Genomic DNA, 27,064 nt, shown 5'->3' on the forward strand with positions numbered 1-27,064 from the left:
TGTTGTGATTTTTGCTTTAATAATCAAAAATAATAGAGAAAAGTCAAAAGGAAAAGAAAGTCTACTGTTTGCACTGATATTTTAACTCTTCCCATTATTCTGTTTATAATATTTCAGAATTTCTTCTTTTACAATTCCTGTCTCCTCAAAGAATTTCTTTTAATCATTCTTTTAGTGTCGGTATTCTGGTGACAAAGTTTTTTAGTTATGCCTCATTGAGAATATGCCTCTTGATTTCTACTTCATTATTGAAGGATCATTTCACCAGACATAGAACATGAGATTTACAGAATTTCAAGCATTTGAAAAATGCTGTGACACTTGTCTGTCCTTCATGGTTTTCGATAAAAAATCTGCTGTCATTCATTTTTTTCCTTAGTAGATAAAGTGTTTCCGTATTGCTGCTTTCAAGATTATTTTTTTATTCTTAGTTTTCACAGCATTGATTACAGTGTGTCTTGGCATAGATTTCTTCAGGTTTTTGGTTTGTTATTTGCACAGCTTCTTAAATCTGTTGGTTTATGTCGCTTGCCAAATTTGGGGAATGTTTCAGCCATTATTTATTTCTTGGAGTACTTTTTCAGTGCTCCTATTTCCCTTTTCCTTCTGGCACTCAAATGACACAAATATTTATCTTTTGCTGTTGTCCCACAGGTCCCTAAGGCTCTGTCCATGTTTTGAGTCTACATTATCTATGTTGTAGATCGGGCAGTTTCTGTTGTCTTCAGTATCACTGATTTGTTCTTCTGTCACTGCCATCCTACTGTTGAGCTTATCCACTAAGTTTCTTTTAAATTTCAGTTATTGCATTTTTCAGTTGTGAAATTTCTATTTGGGTTTTCCTTAGATCTTCTATTTATTTTCTGTTTCTGTTCATTATTTTTACATTTGTTCATAAGTGTTCACTGAAGTGTTTGGATGATGGCTGCTTTAAAATTACTGCATAATTCTATTTTCATCTTGATATTAGCATCTGTTGATTGTTTTTTCTTCTTCAAAGAGAGATGTTCATGATTTATATAATAACAAGTGAGGTTTTTATTGAAATTTGGATTCTTTAGGTATTGAGAGACACTTTAGTGGGGAAAGATTACTGATTACTATCAGGAAGTGGGAAATGTGAATTCTTTTGCCTTCACTGACATCTAAGGAAGGAGGGGTACCTTGTTCCTCTAGGATGGAAGTGAGATTTCAGCCTTTCACTAGGAGTGAGAAGGGGGCCTTGTTACCCTTCCAGGTGTTATTCCCCCAGGTGGGGTAAAAGTCTCCCCACTCAGCTTTTGCTGCTGGTTGTGGGGGTGGGGCCACAGTGGTAGTGTTTGGCTGGAGCAGAACAGTTACTATATAAATGTTTATCTGCCTTACTAGATTATTTTGTTCATGGTTCCTTGGCTAAAGAGAGTCTCCTGTATCTGAACTCATTGGTATTTCCAGCCTGCTGGCTTCTGTAGCACCTAGTCTGGGATATATGAGACAACGAGAAAAATCAGGAATCTCCTTGGTGTGTCATACCCTGTGGCCCAAAGTTCCTAGTTGGTCTGCATTCTTCTCTTCACATTTCAGAATATTTTACTGGTTTTTTAATAAGGCAAAATGTTGTTAGCTCTATTTAGGGAGCAGAATAGGGGAAAATATGTCAACTACATCTTTCCAGAAGTGGATCTCTCCAATCATTGTTTGTTTGTTTTATCTAGTCATTGCTGCTGTTACTGCTGCTGCTAAGTTGCTTCAGTCGTGTCCAACTCTGTGCGACCCCACAGACGGCAGGCCACCAGGCTCCCCCGTCCCTGGGATTCTCCAGGCAAGAACACTGGAGTGGGTTGCCATTTCCCCAAATACAATTACTCAATCCCCTCTAAATTGACCTAAAATGCTTTACAACACAAACATTTATTAGCCGTCAGTCATTTTAATATGTATATATAATTCAGTTGAGTCAGGTATAATATATAGTGAAATATGTTATTATCCTAATGAGTTTTCCTTTTTGCCTGGACTATTAGGATCATTAAAATGCTCTATTTGGAATATTGATTCTCTTTTGTAGCAATAGACATTTTTGTAGATTACAAATTTTGAAATATTTTGTAACCAGTTTTACTAAAATCAATTGAAAATGACACTTCAATGTTGAAAAAAAAATTTTTGCAGGAAAAACAAATATGTCCGATACATTAATTTCATTTAAACGTCCATTTATGTCAAGGCCACTGTTGTCTTTTTTATTTCTAAATATGTCTTGCCCTGTTTTGAAAATTCCTTTCTAACTTCCTATTTGATGTGTCAAAATACAGAATCCCAGCTGTAAGTATACTTTTTTTGTTGGACTTGGGAAGGATGAATTGTTTTACAAGACTTGAATTGCCTGTGTGTATAATTTTAAAAAGTCAGTGTTTTCTATTATCTAGTGCCTTTAAATTCACATTTAAATAATTAAAATTTTAAAATACATTCTATAATGCTTAAATTTTTAATTCAGAGTACATTTTATTGAATTTAATTACATATTAGGCATATCCTTTGAGTTAACACAACAAAAAAACTTTAAACATTCTAATACAAACATTTTCGGTACTGTTTACATAATGCAGAATGGCATTAGTGAGAATTTAGACATACATGTTAAAAAAAAGAAAACCACAATTATTTGGAAATACATCATAATAAATCCACGGTCCTTGTTTTTTTTTTTTTTAAGTAAAATTTATGGGCAAATTTCTGTCTTAAAAGACACAAAAGCAGTTCATGTAACCATACTGTGTGATATTTTTGTAGCATTATGTAGCATCACAGTTAGTTACAAATACTATTGTCTAATATTTTCATTTGCTTATCAAATAATCTTTAAAAAGTAATTTGTGCTAATTATATTCTGAAGTAAATTACAAATTAAATAGCAGAATCAATTTTTATGAACAAAAGTGCTTAAACACAATAGATAACACACCAAATAATACAAGGACTTTAGCCAATACCATAAACAAATTTCACTAGGTTTCTCCCATTTGGGACATGAGGAATGAAGAAATAAATGTTACAGGTTAATCACATGATTAAAAGTAATTTTGACAATATTAGTCATCAGTGAGCTTCACTGATTGCATAAGTAAATTTTATTATAAAGGCATAATCAGGCATTCCTGACTTATTGAGAATCATACAGATTATTATCATTATGACACATTAATCATGAAGATAAGCAAATCAAAAGAATTGTCCAGTTCACTTCACAGGCCATCAAAAATACAACTTTGCCTCCTAGCTTCTCTTACAACTTGTGAATCACATTTTTGAAAGCTGATACATTTTAATCATAGTACTGCTGAAAAGTAATAAATCTTTAAGCTTACTAAATTGTCTCATAGGCATCTCACCTGGCATTTACTAACGATAGTTCTTTCCCTGAAGGTGAATTTCAAAGTGTTTATTATTCAGACTTAAGATGTTACTGCTGTGCCTAGGCTAGATTCAATTCTTTGCTCCTACCTACAGGTAAAAATTGTGACTTACCATCTGTTTTCCATTTGTCCTGATAAAATTATAAATAGCACTTTCTTTCATTCTCATTGTTTGGATGATAAATTTTATGGTCACACTAGTTATTGAGAAGTAAAATTAGGGAAAAAAATAAAGACTCTCCAAACAAGCAAAAATATATTGATTCCTTAGCATCACTGCAGGGATAGCATAAATATGCCACAGCATAGGTTCTATAAGCCTTAAGAATAAAATTATGGAACTTATTATTTAACGAACCAACTAAAGGAGTCAAATTTTTTTTAAAAAAGACAGTTTATAGATAATAGCCTGATTTTTCTAAGAGTCTCCTTAGTAGACTCCTTATGATTCATCATAGTTGTTTAACCTAGACTCTTAAGGAGAACTCCTTGGATTTCAATTCCCAGCTCCAAATACTTAATCTCTCAAGCTTGTTTCCTCATTTATAACACAGTATGTAATAGTTTCTATAGCGTACGATGATGCGGAAATTAAATGAGATAAAATGTTTCAAAATATTTAGCACAGTACCTATCACATGCTAAGCACTCAACAAATGTGAATCATTACTATTTAACAATAAGATATACCGTCAATAAAGAAATCAGTTGATAAGCTGCACATGTAACTGACCTTCCAGATATACTGCAAATACATTCCTAAATATCATGTGAAAGAAATGCACATAGAGTTCCAGTTTTCTTTATATCTCTGCTAGAGAAGATAAATTCAGTTAATCAAAATCAAAGTAGATAACATACATTTATATAATTTAAGATTCCAAACTAATTGAGATGTTCATCTATTTTTCATTCATTCAATAAATATTAATTCAGAGAAAGGTCAGTGTGACTTTTAATTAACACTAGAACACACACTTTTGAACTTGCACCCACCTAAAAATGTTAGTCAGAAGTACCTAATTCATTGCAAAACTTGTTCCATTAGAGAAGATTCATTTTCTATAAAGAAGATGATTCAGTAAATAATTTTGCATAATAAATGCCTCAGAGATGAAAATCCAGGGAGTATGTGAGCAGAACTGACATTTCTTTTTTTATGTATTTGATTATCAAAGACAAACTTACAGAGACGAAAGTAAAGACAAACTTACAGGGACCAAAACTAAACAATGAAAGCTTTCTAAAAAATATATTTACGATAAATTTTTGAATTGGATTCTGAGATATTCTAAGGTACTATGAGGTATTGGCAGGGAGGAGGAATGAGAAAGTTAGTGGAGTGGACACTAACATCTACAGTGCCATGCAGAGAATGACAATTGCTAAAATTCTTTACATATATATAAAGTCAACACATTACCTTACTGAAATAAAGGAGAAAAATAAGGTTAACATCTGTACTGCCAATAAAAAATAAAGCACAATGGGAATTTAGATAAGTTGAAAGCAACATACCCTGTATAATAGTTTAGGAATCAGAACTCTCTTTGCTCATTAGCTTATTACACAGTATTAAAATTAAACAGAAGTTTTTATCATATTGCTACTGTTTTTCAAAGAAATGGAAGCAAACACTGAAGTTATAAAGGATTGGTTTATCTCTGTTAAAATATTTTGTTTCACTTCTGATGTCACGATTTAGATTGTTCTTCTAAAAATAAGTATAAATTTATAAAATTTTATTTTCACCTATACATTTATCCATTCACTACACACTTCATGACATCTACAATGTACCTTCTCTGTGGTAGGTATGGGACAAGCAAATCAAAATCCAGGAAGGAGACATATAAAAGCATATGTATAATACAGGTAAATAAGCACAAAAAATGTGGAGTTATTTGAGCACATATGATGGTACATAGTCAACTGGGAATGAGGGATCTGCCAGGAAGTAACATCAGATTCAAGTCTTGAAGGCTAAACTTGAGTTCATCAAGGGGGAGGCGCACAGGGGGCAGCATTCTGCATAGACTCTCTTTGTCAAGGCTAAATCAAGACAGTGGAGAAAGATTAGCGATTTGGAAAACTGCAGCATTAAGATATGGCAAAGGGGAGCCTATAGAGGTCTGTCATGGGAACTGGTTCATAATGCTCCATAGTGAGATTTGTGCTTTAGAAATATGGCCCGGCAGCAATGCTAAAGGGGCATCTCAGGTGGTTCAGTGGTAAAGAAACTGCCTGCCAGTGCAGGAGATGTGGGTTTGATCCCTGAGGTGGAAAGATCCTCTAGAGAAGGAAATGGCAACCTACTCCAGTATTCTTGCCTAGAAAATCCCATGGACATAGGAGCCTGGTGGGCTACAGTCCATGGCGTTGCGAAGAGTTGGACGTGACCGAGCAACTAAGTGCACACACATACACAAAGCAATGCAAAAGTGGATTAACAGTAGATGAGGCTGATGTAGGAAAATCAAGACGGTAGATGTTGCAGCTGGTGAGTACAGGGCTAGGGGAGGCAATGAGTGGATTGATGAGCTATTAAAGAGGACAAAGGAACAGAGATTCATGACTAATAAATATTAGTTAATAGAGGAGAAGAAAATGGCACAGTGAACTTTAGGTTTTGGCCTGGGTAACTAGATGCTAAGAAAAAAAAAGAGAGAAAGACTACAAAGTGAAGATTTATATTAGAGCATAAACTGAGTGCAAAAATATTTGGGAATTTTAAGACATCGTTAAATCTACTTAATATGCAGCAAAACTGGTGTCTAATATATAAACGTGGCGTAATTTTCCTACTTCAGCTTTTCTGCTTGCTTTGTATTTTTAGTCAATTTACAATTGGTCACTTTTAGTTAATCCGTTCCTTTCCATGAGGTTACTTAATGGAAGCATTCCATTTTTTAACATAACAATGGTGAAATAATTTTCTGGAGGTTCCCCAGAGAGACTCTAAAAAGTCAAAATTCAACTTTAATTTCCTGAGTACCTCTTCTGCTTAAAGTTACTGAACTTAATTTTCTTTGCTAGGAAAAATAGCAAACACTGACACCTAAAATTTCAATTTACTACATAAATATTTCAGATTATTTTACATTAGAATAGCAATTTTTCTGCCTGAGAACCATTTTAGTCTAAATAATGGTGGCAAAATGGAAGAATACATACTGCATATGAGCTACAAATTGTATGGGGATTTGTATGTATCTAGTCACAAATGCATTTGAATTGGATTTAGGCAAAAAGTGGGTCTGATTAATTTTTCATTGAATTCAAATTGTTCAGATTAACTAAGTGAACTGTTTGGTTACCATCATATAGATACCACCCAAGATCATTTTGTCAAATTAATAATTAACCAAAACAAATGTCTGGCTCATGGCTCTGAGACAAGAATATGATGAAACCTGTCATTACTTAAATGATGTAGTCTATTCAGTAAAACTTTTGTGGATAGTTCACACGTTTTATGCAAAACAGTGCTGCAACAAACAGAGAGGCTTCCAAGTCACACTTCATGTGTATTATTCATGCTAGTAATATTTTAATGTTAGTTAAGATGCCATATAAAGCATAATTTTTCACTATCTCAATTTTATTATAATTTTTTCACCCACAATATCATACACATTTCTATAAAGTATTTTTTTTTCAAATAATTGAACTTCTCTTTTTCAAGCATTAATCCCCTAGGTCACCAAGATTGTGGGTTCTTCACCACCATCCCAAACCCTCCCTCTTTGCCTGTAATTGTTCTGATCTCTGCTGCACTGTGAGCTGGGGGACAGTGGATTCATAAGCACCAAGGACCCCCCAGCAGGTTTCACATATTGTCTTCAACCTAACCTAGTATCCTGCTATATGAACCAATATTCCATTCAAAGCCACTGACAACTTTTCACGTCTATTCAGATTTCACTTGACTTGGTTACAGTGAGTTTTATAAAACAGTTTAGTTATACACGCAATAGAAAGCCTAAGGCACTGGCAACAACATAGAACAACTTTAATACTTCTTAATTTTAGACAAAGGCATTAGTAATATAAACCACTAATGATGCTTTTCAGATATTTAGCCAGCCATGGATACCACCATGAAACACAGAAGCATGCCTACAGCAGTGAGACATCATGTCTATGTGAACCTTAATCCTACAACATCAACAACAGCTGTAACTTGAGAAATCCAAAATTCACAGCTTAAAATAAAAAATGCTCTCTAGGAAGTCTAAGAATCACTTTAGCTTAATGTGGGAAAACAGTGGAGATGAGTGGAATGAGATTGAGAAATTTGCTTCTGTGGTGATGGAGAATCGGGGCAAGTGTACCGTTTTATTTCTTTGCCTTCAACCAATGTTTTCGTAGGAAAAACATGTTTTCCTTGTGCTGACTGCACAGTAACCATCATTAACAAAGGTAGAAAGTGCTAATTTCCCCTTGATGACACTTCTTTTCAATATGATTGAAGAATGAACTTTACATGAAATTATTACAAATACTTCTACACCTAGTAAACATGATTGGGGAAAAAACCTTTTTAAGACAAGTGGCAAAGTTTTGTTTTTAATGAATTCTTTGGTTACAAACAGGTCTTGAGTGACATTCACTCTGTGTACTATTTGGTTTTGCTGGTGTCTGTTCTGCGTGTCCCTTAAGGACTGGAATGAAATTAATTATCCTGGGTTATAGCTCATAGCACATACTTAATACAATTTACCTTGCTTTAGTATAAAATACAGAATGAAAATATATCTGTAGATCTGAAATTGCATATATTATTTACAAAGCTACTACTGAGCATTTTACATAAACTTTTCATCTTTTTAAAAATAAAAAAATCACACATTCTTAACAAGAAGCAGAAATAAAGCTGAAATGCAAACTCTTTGTACGTCTTCCTGTGACTCTTGACATGATGTTTGTCACTCACTGGCCCACGGATTCCTGAGTTACATAAAGCATAATGAAACATAATTAGCACATCCTGGTTATTCTGTAACAACTTATTATCATGTTAACAAAGCAAAAATTTCTGGAAGGAGGTGATCCAAAATTGCTAAACCAAACAGTTCCTAAATACTCGAGAGAAAAATGATGAAATATGGAAATTTGGTCGCGGAGAGTCGGACACGACTGAGCGACTGAACTGAACTGAAAGAAAATAAACTAATACTGATTCATTCACAGACTAGATGTATAGGAATATATGAAAATAGAACAGGAGAATCCAGAAAAACTGAGAGAGGACAAAATAAGACTACATAAGAAGTTATAAAATAACTTGGCCTGTGGTGACAGAAGAAAAAATATACATCTGCAGTGCAACCGATTCACTTTTAGATTGGTTGTTACATGTTCTCTGGTGGAAAAAGGATGCCATTTATTTATTGTGTAACTTGTATATTCTCCTATAATATTCAAGCAGATAGTGAATGACTACTTTTATGAAACTAAAAAAAGAAGATGGATTAACAGGCTGTGCATATTGAATTTTACATTTTATTTAGAAGGTAAACATTTGGAAGCAACTTACATTTTTTCTGTGCCTAGGGCCACTATTTTCTATACCATTGCTATCATCCAATTTCCTGTATAGAAAACAAAAAAAGAAAATTAATATATGTTTACACTGCATCAGACTAAGTCAGTACACCATCTATATCATGACCATCAAGTTAAAATATGAGGTCAATACAAATAGGATTTATTCTTGCTAAAAATGGTGTTTTACTCTTAATGTCGATTTTATTTGCATGCCATTGCTTGCAGAGGAACCACTGCCACAGAGGGCCTGTTTATTTTATGCAGAGAGAATTGCTTTTCCCCAAGAGTGAGTGAAGGCGTCAGTATATGGCCTAACATATGTTGCTTTGACAAAGCAAGATAATAGTCAATCTGGAGGTCAGCCAGTACGTAGATAAAGGTGCTATAATCCAACATGTTTATACACTGAATTAGAGGTTAAGCATGGCTCTTTGTCTCCTCAAAGAGCATCAGAATAAGACCACAATGTGGGCTCCAGATTCTTAAGACAAGAAAGACTAAACTAGGTTACAAGGGTATATAATTAATACCCTTCCAGATCTTATGGGCAGGCTTGAGTTTATTTGGGCTTCCCTGGTGGCTCAGAGGTTAAAGCGTCTGCCTCCAAAGCAGGAGACCCGGGTTCGATCCCTGGGTCGGGAAGATCCCCTGGAGAAGGAAATGGTAACCCACTCCAGTATTCTTGCCTGGAGAATCCCATAGATGGAGAAGCCTAGTAGGCTACCATCCATGGGGTCGCAAAGAGTCGGACACGACTGAGCGACTTTACTTACTTACTTACCTTACTTACTGAGTTTATTAAACTAGTCTCACCAGATAATAAATTCAACCATATAACCAGTTACATCAAAATTGGGAGAAGGAGTTGTAGGTAAAATTGTGTGGATTAAATATCTTGGTGGATCAGACAAATGAATGAGCTCTTTATTGAACTGACTAGCTTGTTATACTCTTAGTACTATTTTTAAAAGTCATTCATTCTGTTAATGGCTGGTATCTAAACACATATATAAGCATCAAATATAAAATATATTGATAAACAATATTCTCTTTAAAGACAAATTTATCTAAAAATTCTTTAAAAAGCATTGGTGAAAGGCTTCTCTAAATGAGATCAAGTGCCCTTCATGCTTGCATTAAATCTAAAGATACTAAAAAAAACCTAAAGATGAGAAATGTGACTGCAGGGGAATGGAGGGGAACACTGGGGAGGCTGAGCTGGGAGAACAAAAGAATCCAGGCAAGGGTATAACTGTTTCAAATATCTGAATAACCGTCATGTTTTTCATGATTCCAAGTGTAAGAAAGGTAATCAATACATGCAAACCAGAAAGATAAAATGTTCAAATTAATATGAACAAGTTTTCCAGAAAGAGGTTCCCATCCTTTTCAATCATAAGAGTCTGATTCTAAAAACAGTTTTGTTTTTCCTTATCTGGGGTTATGGAACTCCTGATATAATTATTGTATGACCTTACTTTAGAAGCTTTGTCCTGTTGATTTGAGTGAACTGAGTAAAACTATCTATTTGAATAATGTCTATGAATATACGCCTGACAACTATCCGCTCTAGTCTTGCTATTTAACTGTGGTTATAGCGCTCACACCTCAGAGCTCGTCTTGACTGACAAAGATAAATTGCAAGTGTCCGTTTGGGTTGGTAATAGTTGCTCAGGCTTCCCTTTTCCTAGGTTTCTTTTGGCTGCTTTACTCTGGTCTCATTTTCCAGACCCTGGCTGTATTACTTGAACTTCAAACCCAGTTTTGGGCAACTCCCTCAGCCCACTGGAGCTGGGCACCACTCTCAGTTCCCTGGCATGGTAGAACCAACAACTCCCACTGTCACCAAACCAAATGACATCACTGGTAATTTTCTTTCTAGTTCTCTCCTGCTCAGCTCAACTCTAAACAAAGGGGACTGTACAAGAAATAGTGACGCAATTTGTGTTCTCAGAAAAATAATAACAAATAGAATCCTAGGTCAGTGATTTTCAACATGACAGAGAATCAGAATCAGTGATGGATACTTTAAAGAAATATAGATGCTCAGGCATAGAAAGCATTCAATAACAAAAGCTTATGCTAAGCACTTTTACACAGAGAAAGTCATTTAATCCTTAAACCTTATGTGGTAATATCATTAAACCCATTTTATTGAAGAGAAAACAGAAGTACAGCGAGGTGTTGCACACAGGTAAATGCCACTCTTCACCACAAAAGGACATGTGCAGAAAATAACACACAATATACTCTTGTACCTTTTTTTCTCTAACTGCAAACATTTTATTTCATATTTATCTGATTTTTATTCAAGGGAAAATTATCTATAAAAAATAATACTTACAGCTGTTCACCTTGTTCCAATTCTTTTCCATCATCTGTGTAACAAAAGAAGAACTTAACTGTAAGGCTGGTTTATTATTCTTGTTGAACATATATGCTCAGTTCTACTTTCCCATGAATTCTACATCCCTGACTGCCCACACTGTTTTCCTGCTCTGCAATGAGAGGCGACAGCTGCACGTCTGTCATGTCCACTCCTTCCCTGCTCTCCTGACTTGCAGCTTTGATCAGCAAAACACTGGCTTCCCTGATGGCTCAGAGCATAAGGAATCCACCTGCAATGCAGGAGACACGGAAGACACGGGTTCAGTCCCTGGGTGAGGAAGATCCCCAGGAGAAGGAAATGGCAATATGTTCCAGAATTCTTGCCTGGAAAATCCCATCAACAGAGGAACCTGGCTGGTTACAGTCCATGGGGTCGCAAAGCATCGGACATGACTAAACACAAGGTACATGCTGAGGTATAACTGACAAAAATTGATCAAGCCTCTTCTAGTGCCTAGGATCATCAAAAACAGGACTGACCGACTTATAATTATTAAAGTTACTAAACAGCACAAAATAGGAAAAAATACAGAATGCAAGATACATTTTCCTAGGGGGCCAATGGTTTCTCAATCTGTAATCCATCAGGAACAGGCTATGCAAACAGATCTGGCAGGCAATGTCTCTTTTATGAGAATTCAAAAATGTTTGATAAAACATTTTTAAAAACGAATTATCTAAGTGAAAGAATAACTGCTTATCTTTCAGATCTTTTCTATTAAGTTACCACAGAATTTTCTAATATTTTAGTACCAAAGCATGTTATCACTTAATTGATTGTTGGTACCAGTAACACCAAAGAAAGAGGGATAAAAGGCATATTTTAACATTAAAGCTTTTTAGGAAGTTGAATAAAGAAGTCCATCAATATAAGCTCCTAGTTCAGAGTCATCACCAATACTAACATAAATACCACTACAAATAACAAAAGTTAGGCTTTTTTCCCCCAAAACTCTAAAGCCACTGTAATGTAGTAAGTCATAACATGAGAATGTTATCTAAAAAAAGAAATCTTACCTGAGGGCTTCTTTTTCTTTTGAGTATACATTTCAAAAAGCAGAATAATAGCCACTAAGAGAACAACCTCAGCAGCTATTGCACAAAATGCTTTAAGGGGTACCAAATAGCTGAGAACGATGAGTTTAACGTGTCCTTCACTCTCCCCCAACTCGAATATTGCATGGCACCAGTAAGTTCCCTGATCGTCCTCTGAAAGCTGCGTTATCTTGAGCCCTGTTTCATTAGCGTGTTTTCCACTGATCACATACTTATCATTCACTGGAACACCAATAGGAACCTAATATAAGGAGACATTAAAATCCATTCCTGTAATATTCCATAAAAAAATATATGTCCCGAATGATTTAGTTTTGAGTGAAAGCTACAAAACAGTACCAAGAAAACAGCTTAGTATCAAAAGGGCATATTGAAATTTGTGAGAAGTTATACATAACAGCCTTGTCTAACTCAATGAAACTATGAGCCATGCTATGTAGGGCCACCCAAGATGGACGGGTCATGGTGTAGAGTTCTGAAAAAACATGGCCCACTGAAGAAGGGAATGGCAAACCACTTCAGTATTCTTGCCTTGAGAACCCCATGAACAGTACGAAAAGACAAAAAGATAGGACACTGAGATGAACGCCCCAGGTCGGTAGGTGCCAAATATGCTACTGGAGATCAGGGGAGAAATAACTCCAAGAAGAATGAAGGAACGGAGCCAAAGCAAAAACAACACCCAGTTGTGGATGTGACTGGTAATGGAAGTAAAATCCGATGCTATACAGAGCAATATTACACAGGAAACTGGAATGTTAGGTACATGAATCAAGGCAAATTGAAAGTGGCCAACAGGAGAGGGCAAGAGTGGACATCGACATTTTAGGAATCAGTGAACTAAAATGGACCGGAAAGGGTGAATTTAACTCAGATGACCATTATATCTACTACTGTGGGCAAGAATCCCTTAGAAGAAATGGAGTAGCTATCATAGTCAACAAAAGAGTCTGGAATGCAGTACTTGGATGCAGTCACAAAAATGACAGAATGATCTCTGTTCATTTCCAAGGCAAACCATTCAAAATCACAATAATCCAAGTCTATGCCCCAACCAGTAATGCTGAAGAAGCTGAAGTTGCATGGTTCTAAGAAGACCTACAAGACATTCTAGAACTAACACCCAAAAAAGATGTCCTTTTCATTATATGTGACTGGAATGCAAAAGTAGGAAGTCAAGAAATACCTGGAGTAACAGGCAAATTTGGCCTTGGAGTACAAAATGAAGCAGGTCAAAGGTTAACAGAGTTTTGCCAAAGAACACACTGTCATAACAAACACCCTCTTCCAACAACACAAGAGAAGACTCTACACATGGCCATTACCAGATGGTCAATACTGAAATCAGATTATCTATTATACTATATTATCTGCAGCCAAAGATGGAGAAGCTCTACACAGTCAGCAAAAACAAGACCAGGAGCTGACTGTGGCTCAGATCATGAACTCCTTATTGCCAAATTCAGACTTAAATTGAAGAAAGCAGGGAAAACCATTAGACCATTCAGGTATGACCTGAATCAAATCCCTTTCAATTATACAGTGGAAGTGACAAATATATTTAAGGGATTAGATCTGATAGACAAAGTGCCTGAAGAACTATGGACGGAGGTTCATGACACAGTACAGGAGGCAGTGGTCAAGACCATCCCCAAGAATAAGAAATGCAAAAAGGCAAAATGGTTGTCTGAGGAGGCCTTAAAAATAGCTACAAAAAGAAGAGAAGCTAAAAGCAAATGAGAAAAGGAAAGATATACCCATTTGAATGCAGAGTTCCAAATAGCAAGGAAAGATAAGAAAGACTTCCTAAGTAATCAATGCAAAAAAATAGAGGAAAACAACAAAATGGGAAAGACAAGAGATCTCTTCAAGAAAATTAGAGATGCCAAGAGAACATTTCATGCAACGATGGGCACAATAAAGGACAGAAATGGTATGGACCTAACAGAAGCAGAAGATATTAAGAAGAGGTGGCAGGAATACACAGAAAACTATACAAAAAAGATCTTCAAGACCCAGAGATCCACAATGGTGTGATCACTCACCTAGAGCTATAAATCCTGGAATGCAAAGTCAGGGGGCCTTAGAAAGCATCACTAGAAGAAAGCTAGTGGAGGTGAAGGAATTCCAGTTGAGCTATTTCAAATCTTAAAAGATGATGCTGTTAAAGTGCTGCATTCAATATGCGAGCTAATTTGGAAAACTCAGCAGTGGCCACAGGACTGGAAAAGGTCAATTTTCATTCCAATCCCAAAGAAAGGCAATGCCAAAGAATGTTCAAACTACCACACAATTGAACTCATCTCTCACTCAGGCAAAGTAATGCTCAAAATTCTTTAAGTCAGGCTTCAACAGTATATTAACTGTGAACTTATTGACGTTCAAGCTGTATTTAGAAAAGGCAGAGGAACCAGAGATCAAATTGCCAACATGCCTTGGATCATAAAAAAAGCAAGAGAGTTCCAGAAAAACACCTGCTGCTGCTGCTGCTGCTAAGTCGCTTCAGTCGTGTCTGACTCTATGCGATCCCATAGACAGCAGCCCACCAGGCTCCACCATCCCTGGGATTCTCCAGGCAAGAACACTGGAGTGGGTTGCCATTTCCTTCTCCAATGCGTGAAAGTGAAAATGAAAGTGAAGTCGCACAGTTGTGCCGGACTAGTAGTGACCCCATGGACTGCAGCCCACAGGCTCCTCTGTCCATGGGATTTTCTAGGCAAGAGTACTGGAGTGGCTTGCCATTGCCTTCTCCAAGAAAAACACCTACTTCTGCTTTATTGACTATGCCAAAGCCTCTGACTATGTGGATCACAACAACCTGTGAAAAATTCTTCAAGATGGGAATACCAGACTACCTCACCTGCTCTTGAGAAATATATATGCAGGTCAAGAAGAAACTGTTAGAACCAGACATGGAACAACAGACTGGTACTAAATCGGGAAAGGACTACGTCAAGGTTATATATTGTCATCCTGCTTATTTAACTTATATGCAGAGTACATCATGAGAACTAATGGACTGGATGAAGCACAAGATTAAGAATTAAGATTTCCAGGAGGAATATCTACAACCTCAGATATGCAGATAACACCACCATTATGGCAGAAAGTAAAGAAGAACTAAAGAGCCTCTTGATGAAAGTGAAAGAGGAGTGAAAAAGTTGGCTTAACACTCAACATTCAGAAAACTAAGATCATGGCATCCAGTCCCATCTGCTGCTGCTGCTGAGTCGCTTCAGTCGTGTCCGACTCTGTGCGACCCCATAGACGGCAGCCACCAGGCTCCGCCGTCCCTGGGATTCTCCAGGACACTGGAGTGGGTTGCCATTTCCAGTCCCATCACCTCATGGCAAATAGATGGAGAAACAATGCAAACAGTGAGAGACTTTATTTTGGGGGGCTCCAAAATCACTGCCAATGCTGACTGCAGCCATAAAATTAAAAGACGCTTGCTCCATGGAAGAAAAGCTATGAACAACCTAGACAGCATATTAAAAACCAGAGACATTACTTTGCCAACAATGGTCCATTTAGTCAAAGCTATGGTTTTTCCAGTAGTCATGTATGGATGTGAGAGTTGGACTATAACAAAAGCTGAGCACCAAAGAATTGATGCTTTTGAGCTGTGGTGTTGGAGAAGACTCTTGAGAGTTCCTTTTGGACTGCAAGCAGATTAAACCCGTCCATCCTAAAGGAGATCAGTCCTGAATATTCACTGAAAGGACTGATGCTGAAGCTGAAACTCCAATACTTTGGCCACTTGATGTGAAGAACTGACTCAGTTGCAAGACCCTGACGCTGAGAAAGATTGAAGGCAGGAGGAGAAGGGGACAACAGAGGATGAGATGTTTTAATGCCACCACTGAATGAGTTTGAGTAAGCTCTGGGAGTTGGTGATGGACAGTGGTGCCTGGCAGGCTGTAGTCCATGGGGTCGCAAAGAATCAGACACCACTGAGCAACTGAACTGAACTGAACTGATACATAACATAGCTCAATTCTTATCAGAGTTTGACCTTTCAGAGGTAGCAAACAAAGGAAAAGGATACTTGCTTTAAGTGCTTAGCACTGAGTGTTTGAAACTACAGCATGCAAGGCATCATGGGTAAATACTCTATCGAAAGTAGACATACAAGAAAATTCCAGTCATCCAGGTTTCATGTTAGAATACTTGACTAACTGTTCAAAGTACTTCCTCCTTCACAAGTGCAGGCATACATTCATTAAATCAACTATTAAGTTAATAAAACTATTAAAATGATCATTCCTATTAAGGAAGCTCCCTGGTTCTTGACACTGGTAGTTCCTCAGACTGGAATGGAAATCTTCCGGTCTTTGAAGCTGATGTAGAAGGACTAGCAGACCTTCCTGTGAGTCTGGTAAACAAGGTCATCTGTATACTTTCTGTCTTTTCAAACCTGAATTTCTCTTTCAATCAAGTCAGTTTCTGGAATTCACTGGGTTTTCTTCAGTCTTTTAAGATCCTTACCAAGCTATCTGGGGGCTGATTTATTTAATCTATTTAAATTAAATTTTATTCTTAGGCCATTTGCTGCCTTCATTGCTCTATCATTCAACTGCAGTGATCAATAAATGCTAATCTGAATACAAGTATTCTTGGAGATTATCTGATGAAGTACTGTGAGTTTATTATTTTCCCAAAAATTATATCGACCTGGTTCTCTGTTCACAGCATTGCCTGTGATCTTGTTACAAAGATACTCTCTAACTCAGGGATGATAAATCAAAGCACTGCATGTTTAGTAGGCACCCCAAGTTGAGTCTGATGCAGATGGTTCATGTACATTTTGAAAAAACATTTGACCTAAAGTTTTGACTTGTACTCTCTTCGCTGCACTTTTCTTATATCCCAATATGATCCATGCTTGGGGCTAAACTGAGAGACACTAGTAAGATGGAAAGAAGCACAGACTGTATTCTGAAAGTTCAATATAATTAGATTTGGCTGTTTTTTTGCCTAGTATAACATATGTGGGCTTCCCAGGTAGCTTAGCTGGTAAAGAATCCACCTGCAATGCAGGAGACCCTGGTTCAATTCCTAGGTCCAAAAGTTTCCCTGGAGAAGGGATAGGCTACCGACTCCAGTATTCTTGAGCTTCCCTGGTGGTTCAGATGGTAAAGAATATGCCTGGAATGCAGGAGACCTGGATTCAATCCCTGGGTGGGAAGATCCCCTGGAGGAGGTCATGGCAACCCACTCTAGTATTCTTTCATGGAGAATCCCCATGGACAGAGGAGTCTGGCAGGCTATAGTCTATGAGGTTGCAAAGAGTCATACAGTACTGAGCACTTGTCAGCAGCAGCATGTTTTTCTTAATATCAGGTCTTTGAAAAGCCATTCATTTTTTAGTAGGAATTTAAAGTATCTGGCTTCCCCTAGGTCCTTGGAGGCATAAAAGAAGTCAATGACACTGAAAGAACCCAAAACCTAAGTTTCAGTTCAGTCACTCAGTTGTGTCCAACTCTTTGCAACCCCATGAATCACAGCATGCCAGGCCTCCCTGTCCATCACCAACTCCCAGAGTTCACTCAAACTCACATCCATCAAGTTAGTGATGCCATCCAGCCATCTCATTCTCTGTCGTCCCCTTCTCCTCCTGCCCCCAATCCCTCCAAGCAACAGAGTCTTTTCCAGTGAGTCAACTCTTCGCATAGTTACATAATTTTCATTCTTTCCTTAAATAGTGCCAGTATATTGCATTCTATCACAGTTTCCAGAAACAGAAGTAGGAAAAGATAACTTCCTTTTTTTCAAGTTACTTTCATGAAATGATAAGGAAAAAAAAGAATCATTTTTGTTGGGGTTATACCTAAGCTTATCAACTAAAAATGAATTGTAACTTTCAGTGAATTTAAATAAATTGTTAAATGTAAAAACAAAGTACCAGCTAATGAAACATTGGGAGTATCTTCAGATGTATAATGTAAAGTGCTAAAAACATCAAACAACTTCATTCATCACTGTTCTTTCTCCATGATCATGTATTTAAGAACAAGCTAAGAGAAGCAGAAATAGTCCTAAAAATATGAGGATAATACAATCATATTACTTATAAAATAAATGTGTTTATTTTGTAACTCAAAGAAATATCTTACCTGTACACTCCCATTGCCACTGTACCAGGTCCAATTTAAAGGAAGACAATCTTGACATTTACACATCAAGACAACTGAATCTCCCACGTAAGTGATCAATGGTTTGTTTTTTCCATTAATTTCAGGAACTAAGGAAAATGTAGAAATATACATATTACTAAAAAAGTCTGAATGGCAGGATGTATTCAAGTTAAATATAATTTATCTTTTCATTTTTTTCATTTATATATGATTTTCTTTCTGTAGTTTCAGTTCTATATAAAATGAATCAATGTATAGTAGTTAGGATGGACCGTTGTAGTAGGTAAGTAGTGCAATGTAATTGTCAGTAGTATACAAACAGAAGAAAGGTCTTCTATTATGAGCCTAATAACAGTTATAAATATTGTAACAAACTGTTACATACTTTGGATACGAAAGAAACTTCATGTTTTTCAAGCCTATTTTTTCGTCCCACCTACTAAATTACTTTAGAACAAATATTTCCCACCTACTAAATTACTTTAGAACAAATATTTCTCTTAAAGTTTACCCTTAGACAGCACTTAAGTAAGGAGACAAAATTTTTAGGATTTAAAATTCTTAGTTCATACAAATTTATGAAAAGGGTTGGAGAAGGTGAGAAGATGAGAAACGAACAAAGGAAATTTAATAGAGAAAAGAAAGAAAGTGAGATGAAAAATTCTTTCATGTGGTTTTGTTAAAAAAAAAAAACACCTGATATTCACTGTGATAATCTATTTCATAAAGTTAGAAGCAGATGCCATTAGTAACAGACTAAAATTGAGTACTGAATTTAGAAAAATTAAGTTTTAAGGCTATTAATAACTTGGTATGTGTGTGCTAAGTCACTTCAGTCGTCTCCGACTAAAGGGTCTTTGCAACCCTATGAACTCTAGCTCTCCAGGCTCCTCTGTCCATGGGATTCTCCAGGCAATACTGGAGTTGGCTGCCATTTCCTTCTCCAGAATAATTTGGTAAGAAAATTAAAACAGAACAACATAAGCAAAGCAATAAAGGTCAACCAATAACCTCCACACTGGGCTGGAAGAAGCACAAGCTGGAATCAAGATTGCTGGGAGAAATATCAATAACCTCAGATATGCAGATGACACTACCCTTACGTGAAGAGGAACTCAAAAGCCTCTTGATGAAAGTGAAAGAGGAGAGTGAAAAGGTTGGCTTGAAGCTCAACATTCAGAAAACAAAGATCATGGCATCTGGTCCCATCACTTCATGGCAAATAGATGGAAAAACAGTGGAAACAGTGTCAGACTTTGTTTTTTTGGGCTCCAAAATCACTGCAGATGCTGATTGCAGCCATGAAATTAAAAGACGCTTGCTCCTTGGAAGGAAAGTTATGACCAACCTTGATAGTATATTAAAAAGCAGAGACATTACTTTGCCAACCAAGGTCCGTCTAGTCAAGGCAATGGTTTTTCCCGTGGTCATGTATAGATGTGAGAGCTGGACTGGGAAGAAAGCTGATCGCCGAAGAATCGATGCTTTTGAACTGTGGTGTTGGAGAAGACTCTTGAGAGTCCCTTATACTGCAAGGAGATCCAACCAGTCCATTCTAAAGGAGATCAATCCTGGATGTTCATTGGAGGGACTGATGCTAAAGCTGAAACTGCAATACTTTGGCCACCTCATGCGACGAGCTGACTCACTGGAAAAGACTCTGATGCTGGGAAAGGTTGGGGGCGGGAGGAGAAGGGGACAACCGAGAATGAGATGGCTGGATGGCATCACCGAATCTGTGGACATGAGTTTGAGTGTACTCCGGGAGTTGGTGATGGACAGGGAGGCCTGGCGTGCTGTGATTCATGGGGTCGCGGAGAGTCGGACACGACTGAGCGACTGAACTGAACTGAACTGAACTGAGTAGCCTCCACGATGAAATCAATTCTTCTGATGGACCTCAAGGGATGTATTAGAGAATGTACACTTATACTGGAGACTTATCAACTAAGATGACTTTTGTTGATATTTTTTCTTTTATTCATTTTAGCAGGTTTTGTGTTTTGTTTTTCCTTTTTGTTGGTTTGCTAGCAGAGAGTGTTTGAAATTATGTATACATTTTAATAATATTATGTTGACAAATTTTATAGATATTGTTTGCTATTCATTTGTTATCCTATTTTTAGATTTTATTTTGGGGAAGGTCAGGGTGGAAAATGCAAAGATCAATTTTAGTTGCTAAAATTAGGTTTCCAGATTAAATACATTTTCTAAATGCTCTTGGCTTTCTACTACCCAAAGATAACTGAGCATTTTATGGATATGTGAATTATAAAGATGAGGAAGGGGAAAATAATCATAATAACTAGAAAATAAATTCTGACTTCTGTATCCACTTGTATGGGCTTCCCTGGTGGCTCAGACGGTAAAGAATCTGCCTACAATGCAGGAGACCAGGGTTCGATCCCTGAATCGGGACGATCCCCTAGAGAGGGGAATGACAACCCACTCCAGTATTCTTGCCTAGAGAATTCCATGAACAGAGAAGCCTGGAGGGCTACAGTCTATGGGGTTGCAAAGAGTCAGACACAACTGAACGACAAACACACACACACACACACACACACACACTCCTCCACATAACCACTTGTACAGGGGATAAAAATAGGGTTGGATTTCTTCACAGTTTGTCTTTAGGTGATTAACGTTACAGTGATGAACGTGGGAAGTCTTCCATTTTCCTTATGGTTTCACATGGGGTTAAATACAATTGCACACATCACCCTCTCCTTCATCAGTAAATCTGCCCAGCATAGTGTTGAATGAGGTACTGCTAAAAATAAAGAGATGCTAATGAGAAAGATATATCACCAGTGCAAATGGTCCAGAAATCTTAAGATGGCAGAGCAACCTGTAGGTCAATGATTACCATACCTATCATAACCAAGGAAACCTGTTTTGACAAGATGTAATGATGTACAATTTTACATTAACCAAATGTGTGAACTGCCAATCATAATTTATAAGAGTTTATGAGCACCTTGAAAGGTACCACTGGGGCGCTTCTGAGGAAGGAGAGACGTGAAACACATGTGACTGTTGTGACTGAGGTCATCCCAGTCACAAGAAACTGGTGGGCTGACCTTGCCAGAGAATATTCTGAGCACTCCTTCTGAGAGGCTACTAGCGTCCCATATTCCCTTCTGGTCACCATGAGGCTGAGGGACTTTAAGGGAAATGGGGTCATTATTTGTCCATTTCAAAGATCAGATCCTGAGTGTCTGAATTAGTCAGCACAATGTGACAGTGATGTGACAAACACAAGATTTAGGTCCAGGAAATATTGAGTTAGAATTATAGTTTCAATGTCACCAGTGTTGAGGACATAGGTAGATTATACCCTCCCAGAAAGCTGATCGCCGAAGAATTGATGCTTTTGAACTGTGGTGTTGGAGAAGACTCTTGAGAGTCCCTTGTACAGCCAGGAGATCCAACCAGTCCATTCTAAGGGAGATCGATCCTGGGTGTTCATTGGAGGGATTGATGCTGAAGCTGAAACTGCAATACTTTGGCCACCTCATGCGACAAGTTGACTCCCTGGAAAAGACTCTGATGCTGGGAAAGGTTGGGGGCGGGAGGAGAAGGGGACGACCGAGAATGAGATGGCTGGATGGCATCACCGACTCTGTGGACATGAGTTTGAGTGAGCTCTGGGAGTTGGTGATGGACAGGGAGGCCTGGCGTGCTGTGTTTCATGGGGTCGCGGAGAGTCGGACACAACTGAGCGACTGAACTGAACTGAACTGAACCGTGTTACTGTAAAGAACTAAGTACAGAAACACAATATATAACGTTGCTTGGTGTAGAGCAGTTGTTGTGGTTTAGTTGCTAAGTCATGTCCAACTCTTTTGCGACTCCATGGACTGTAGCCCACCAGGCTCCTCTGTCCATGGGATTTCTCAGGCAACAATAACTGGAGTGGGTTTCTATTTCCTTCTCCAAGGGATCTTCCTGACCCAGGGATCAAATCCACGTCTCCTGTACTGGCAGGCTTGACCGCTGAGCCACCAGGAAAGCCCTTGGTGTAGAGTAACACCACAAACCACTCCAGTGTTCTTGCCTGGAGAATCCCAGGGACGGGGAGCCTGGTGGGCTGCCGTCTATGGGGTCACACAGAGTCGGACACGACTGAAGTGACTTAGCAGCAGCAGCAGCAGCAACACCACAAAATTCAAACTTGTGTTGTGTCCATGTACTGGTACTGCTCTTCTTAATAGAGCTTTCTTATAATGTATAATGCCCATGGCCTTCCTACATTAGCCAGCTTAATGGCGTGGATTATTGTCATGTGCAGGAATGATTTCTAGGCCATGTGGAAGACAGAAGAAATAAATCACAGAATGAAAGGAGAACTGGAAATTCATCTGAATTCATTTCAGAACTTTCAGTTCAGTTCAGTTCAGTCGCTTAGTCGTGTCTGACTCTCCGCAACCCCATGAATCACAGAACGCCAGGCCTCCCTGTCCATCACCAAGTCCCGGAGTTCACTCAAACTCATGTCCACAGAGTCGGTGATGCCATCCGGCCATCTCATTCTCTGTCATCCCCGCCTCCTCCCACCCCCAACCTTTCCCAGCATCAGAGTCTTTTCCAGTGAGTCAACTCGTCGCATGAGGTGGCCAAAGTATTGGAGTTTCAGCTTTAGCATCAGTCCTTCCAATGAACACCCAGGATTGATCTCCTTTAGAATGGACTGGTTGGATCTCCTTTCAGAACTTTAAGAATGTATAAAAACACCCCTGAATGAGGAAAAGCATCCAAACTGAATCTTTTACAGAACACCCAGCTCATCTGAGAAAGGTGATTAAAAGGGATTAAAATGATGGAAAATAAAGAAAGAATTCACAGGGGACAAAGCCCAGAAGAATGAAGAAACAGTAGCTTTGAGATGCTGGTGGTGGTACCAATTCATCCTTTAATAATATATATATTTAAAAAGTTTGCTGTGAAGCTGTAAAACAAATTCTACTGCTTGAAAAACTCATTCAAGTCCTTGGCTAACACAGATGAATAAGAGTTTGTTTGTATATGATTTACAATTTAAGTATAAATTAGAACAATTTAAATCAGGGGACCTAATTACCTCTCCTTACCATAAAAAGAAATGAAATTGGTTAAAAGTTAAAAAGAAATTATTGTTTCCAGAACTATGTAGTATATGGAGCAGAAAGAATAAATGGAATAATAACTTTACATATTATTATAAAACCTAAGAATATAAAGGAAATGGCCCATTCAACACATACTGAATTTAACAATGCAGGATAAAGCAAGTAATACTTTGATATACCATGAGCTAAATTTGTAAATACTATACACATGTCTTTTTATAATAAAAGTAAAGAGGGTATCTCTCACATAAGTGTTCTTACTAGATCAAGTCATTTTTGTTATCCAGTTCAATTTCCTCAGTCTGAATCTACCCCTTCAGGGCCATTTGTAGATCCAGACAGCACTCTAATAGAAGAATCCATACAAGAAAACCAAAAGCAAAGCTAGCATCCAAGAGAAGACTGACCATACATACTGACATGAACATAAGAACTGTATTTTAAGTTCCTGAAAAATAAGACAATAACTTTAAAGGTCACAATGTTAAAAGGTTTAATTTAGATTGAACCAGAGAACATCATATTTTGTTTTGTTTTTCTTAATGTAGAGCCAATTTCTTCACGAGGCACTGGAGAAGACAACAGAAGTCTAGGAGGGGCTGGACTGAACTTCCTGGTGACCTTGGTATTAAATTCCCTACTCTCATTCAACTTGCCAATTTTTCAGTCCTGCGGGGGCGGGGGGAAGCGCAGCACTGGGTGGTGAGTCCTGGATGGGTCATATTCCAGGGCACAGATGGGGCCTTGTTTTCTAGGACTAGGAATCTGGAGGTATAAATAACTCAGCCTCATACTCAGCATGGTTTTTATCTGGTTTGGGAGGGTCTCTCCTCCTATCTGGGGAAATAAGTACCAAATTGAGCTTGGACTGTGAAAGAGTAGGTGACTCTGCTTTGGTTTAAGGTTAGTATGACCTCAGTGAGAAAAAAGAAGCCACCCAAGGATTTCAGCCAAGGATTTGTAGCTAAGTCTGGCTGATTATGAGATGTTATTTTTCTTTGGTGTCTCTTTTCTGTGTGTATTTCCATATTTGAGATTTTGTTGTGAAGAGGAATGACTGCACCAGGTAAGAATGGAGTTATTCTTGGATCTCTTGACAAAACACTATCAGCTCAGTAGCACTTTCTAATCGGAATCCATTCCAATATTCCCAAGAGCTGATGTGGTTTTACTACTAAATGGAGTATGAGAACACAGAAGCACTTTGAGGGATAAAGTCCTACCTGGAAAGATCAACTCGACTTTTGGAGAGGCCTCAATTAAAAGACTGGCTTCCCTGGTGGCTGAGGGTAAAAGAATCTGCCTGCCAATGCAGAAGACATGGGTTCAATCCCTAGGTCGGGAAGATTCCTTGGAGAAGAAAATGGCAACCCACTCCAGTATTGCTGCCTGGAAAATCCGATGGAGAGGAACCTGGCAGGCTACAGTCCATGGAATCGCAAAGAATCAGACAAGACTGAGTGACTAAGAAACTAAAGACCTGTAGATTAAGCAGAGCTTTGAGTTTGGCTAACAAAGGGATTCTTTTCTGAAGCCACAAGTTTCCAAACCTCAGATGGAACAGAGCCACCCTTCTTGAGTTCTACGTGGAGAGGTACGACATGTACATATTTGGCACTACTTTTTCATAGTGCAGCTCTGATACAGTTATTTCTACAGCCAGGCTAGGCTCACCTTAAAACAAGCACTGCTTTGAAGATAGACTGAAACTGGTTTGGTTGAGCACCAGTTAAGGGCAGTTTCTGCTTTCCCAGCTTGTGGATCTCCCAGACACCTATCCTGCTTCTCAATTTCAGCATGCTTCTTTTTTGGAAATTAATCAGGCTGTGCTTCAGCAGGAGAATGTGTGTTGAAATATGATCAAAATATTGAAATTCACCCACAAGCTAAGAATCAAAAGTGGAAGACAGGTAACATTTGAGACGGAAGAAGATATGTTGGTCTGCAGTAAGCCTCTAAGAGGCACAGGCTTGGGAGGCACAACTGGCCGCTGAAGGGTGCTTTTCAAGAAAATCCTGGGTATTTTATGAGGTTTGGGTGAGGAACACATGGGTATGCTATGAAAGCATCCCAGTTAAATATTAACTTCAGATAACTGACAGTAACTGAGGGATACCACAGGGAAACAAAGTGCACGTTCTGTATTCTTTGCATCTCTTCTGTTTCCTTGATGATACCCTAAACTGAAAGCCAAATGACATTAATCACTGCTCTGGTATGCTTTCTTTGGCTGATAAGACTGATGTGCGTCCAAATTAGAAAAGGCACTATACTCAGGGAACACTAATTTGTTCAAACTTCTCCAGAGGTAACAGTTGGTTCTGGGTTTCTGCTTATGTTTAGAAATATTTACGAATAGAAGGACAGTGTGAGAGCATTCTGACGTATCCTGTTGACTTTATGGAACTCTGGATAAAGTAGGACACACACTCTTTGGGTTGAAAGAATTCAAGTTTTAAGATAGTAAATTTAAGGAAGGTAGGTAAGGTCTAGGAACTACTTAGTGGAAGTGAAAGCCCTATGGAGTTTTAAAGAGATTTCTATTTGCATATTTGTGGACTAGAAAACATCAGCCTGTGTCACTTTTGGCTCAAGGATGTTTAGATGTTATTGAACTAGAAAAAGATTGTCCCATGTAGTCAAAGCCAGCTAACTAGCATTCTATTAATACACTATAGACTTCTATCAATACACTTTGAAGCTGAAGTTCCAACTGTTTCTGTTATTCTGTTCTTCCCTACTTTGACTTGTTGGATGATCCCAGGTGAGGACAGATGGCTGGGAAAAGACAGGTTTCATAGCGCTTGGTACTATCAAAATCTCACTATGTCTTCTAAGAAGCTCTTTGTCCTATTACTTATTCTTTGCAACAAAATTTCTGTATCTTGGTACTAAGAGATTTTAACACTGATTGTTATTATGGAAATTTTCAGTATCTACTTTAGAATATGTCACCTTCTATTGAAAAACATGGTAGACCACCACTGCTCTTTCTTGGTGAAAGGTAATCACTGACATACTAGCAGTTGCAAGCTTCAGGTGTGACCTTTGCTTTCTCCCTGTACTGTCACCAACAGACAAACACACAAAGTCAGCAGGCTTTTTTTTCACAACACACTAATCAGGGATGGTCAGGTTTTTTACAATCTTGTAGTATAGTCAAAGATGAAGAAGCTCTACAGAGTTAGTAAAAACAAGACCTGGAGCTGACTGTGTCTCAGATCATGAGCTCCTTATTGGCAAAATTCAGGCTTAAATTGAAGACAGTAGGGAAAACCACTACGCCATTCAGGGATGAGCTAAAGCAAATCCCAATGACTATACAGTGGAGGTGACAAATAGTTTCAAAGGATTATATCTGGTAGACAGACAGCCTGAAGAACTATGGATGGAGGACACTCTACAGGAAGCAGTGACCAAAACC

General features: G+C 38.0%; 1 protein-coding gene across 4 annotated transcripts in view; it reads right to left on the reverse strand.

Moving 5' to 3' along the window:
* Nucleotides 1-2,447: 2,447 nt before the first annotated feature.
* The window catches only part of EMB (embigin), a 64,301-nt gene continuing 39,684 nt past the window's right edge, over nucleotides 2,448-27,064 (reverse strand). For all 4 annotated transcript variants that reach the window (XM_055422077.2, XM_055422078.2, XM_055422079.2 and 1 more), the window contains 5 exons: nucleotides 18,509-18,636; nucleotides 12,354-12,633; nucleotides 11,293-11,326; nucleotides 8,938-8,992; nucleotides 2,448-8,348 (listed from right to left, as the gene is read on the reverse strand). In XM_055422077.2, coding sequence (XP_055278052.2) covers nucleotides 8,331-8,348; nucleotides 8,938-8,992; nucleotides 11,293-11,326; nucleotides 12,354-12,633; nucleotides 18,509-18,636 — 515 coding nt within the window. In that variant the 3' untranslated portion in view covers nucleotides 2,448-8,330. The remainder of the gene's footprint in view (nucleotides 8,349-8,937; nucleotides 8,993-11,292; nucleotides 11,327-12,353; nucleotides 12,634-18,508; nucleotides 18,637-27,064) is intronic.

This window comes from Moschus berezovskii, chromosome 18 (assembly GCF_049115385.1).
Source record: "Moschus berezovskii isolate FMDL1 chromosome 18, NW_MosBer_1.0, whole genome shotgun sequence".
Lineage (NCBI taxonomy): Eukaryota > Metazoa > Chordata > Mammalia > Artiodactyla > Moschidae > Moschus > Moschus berezovskii.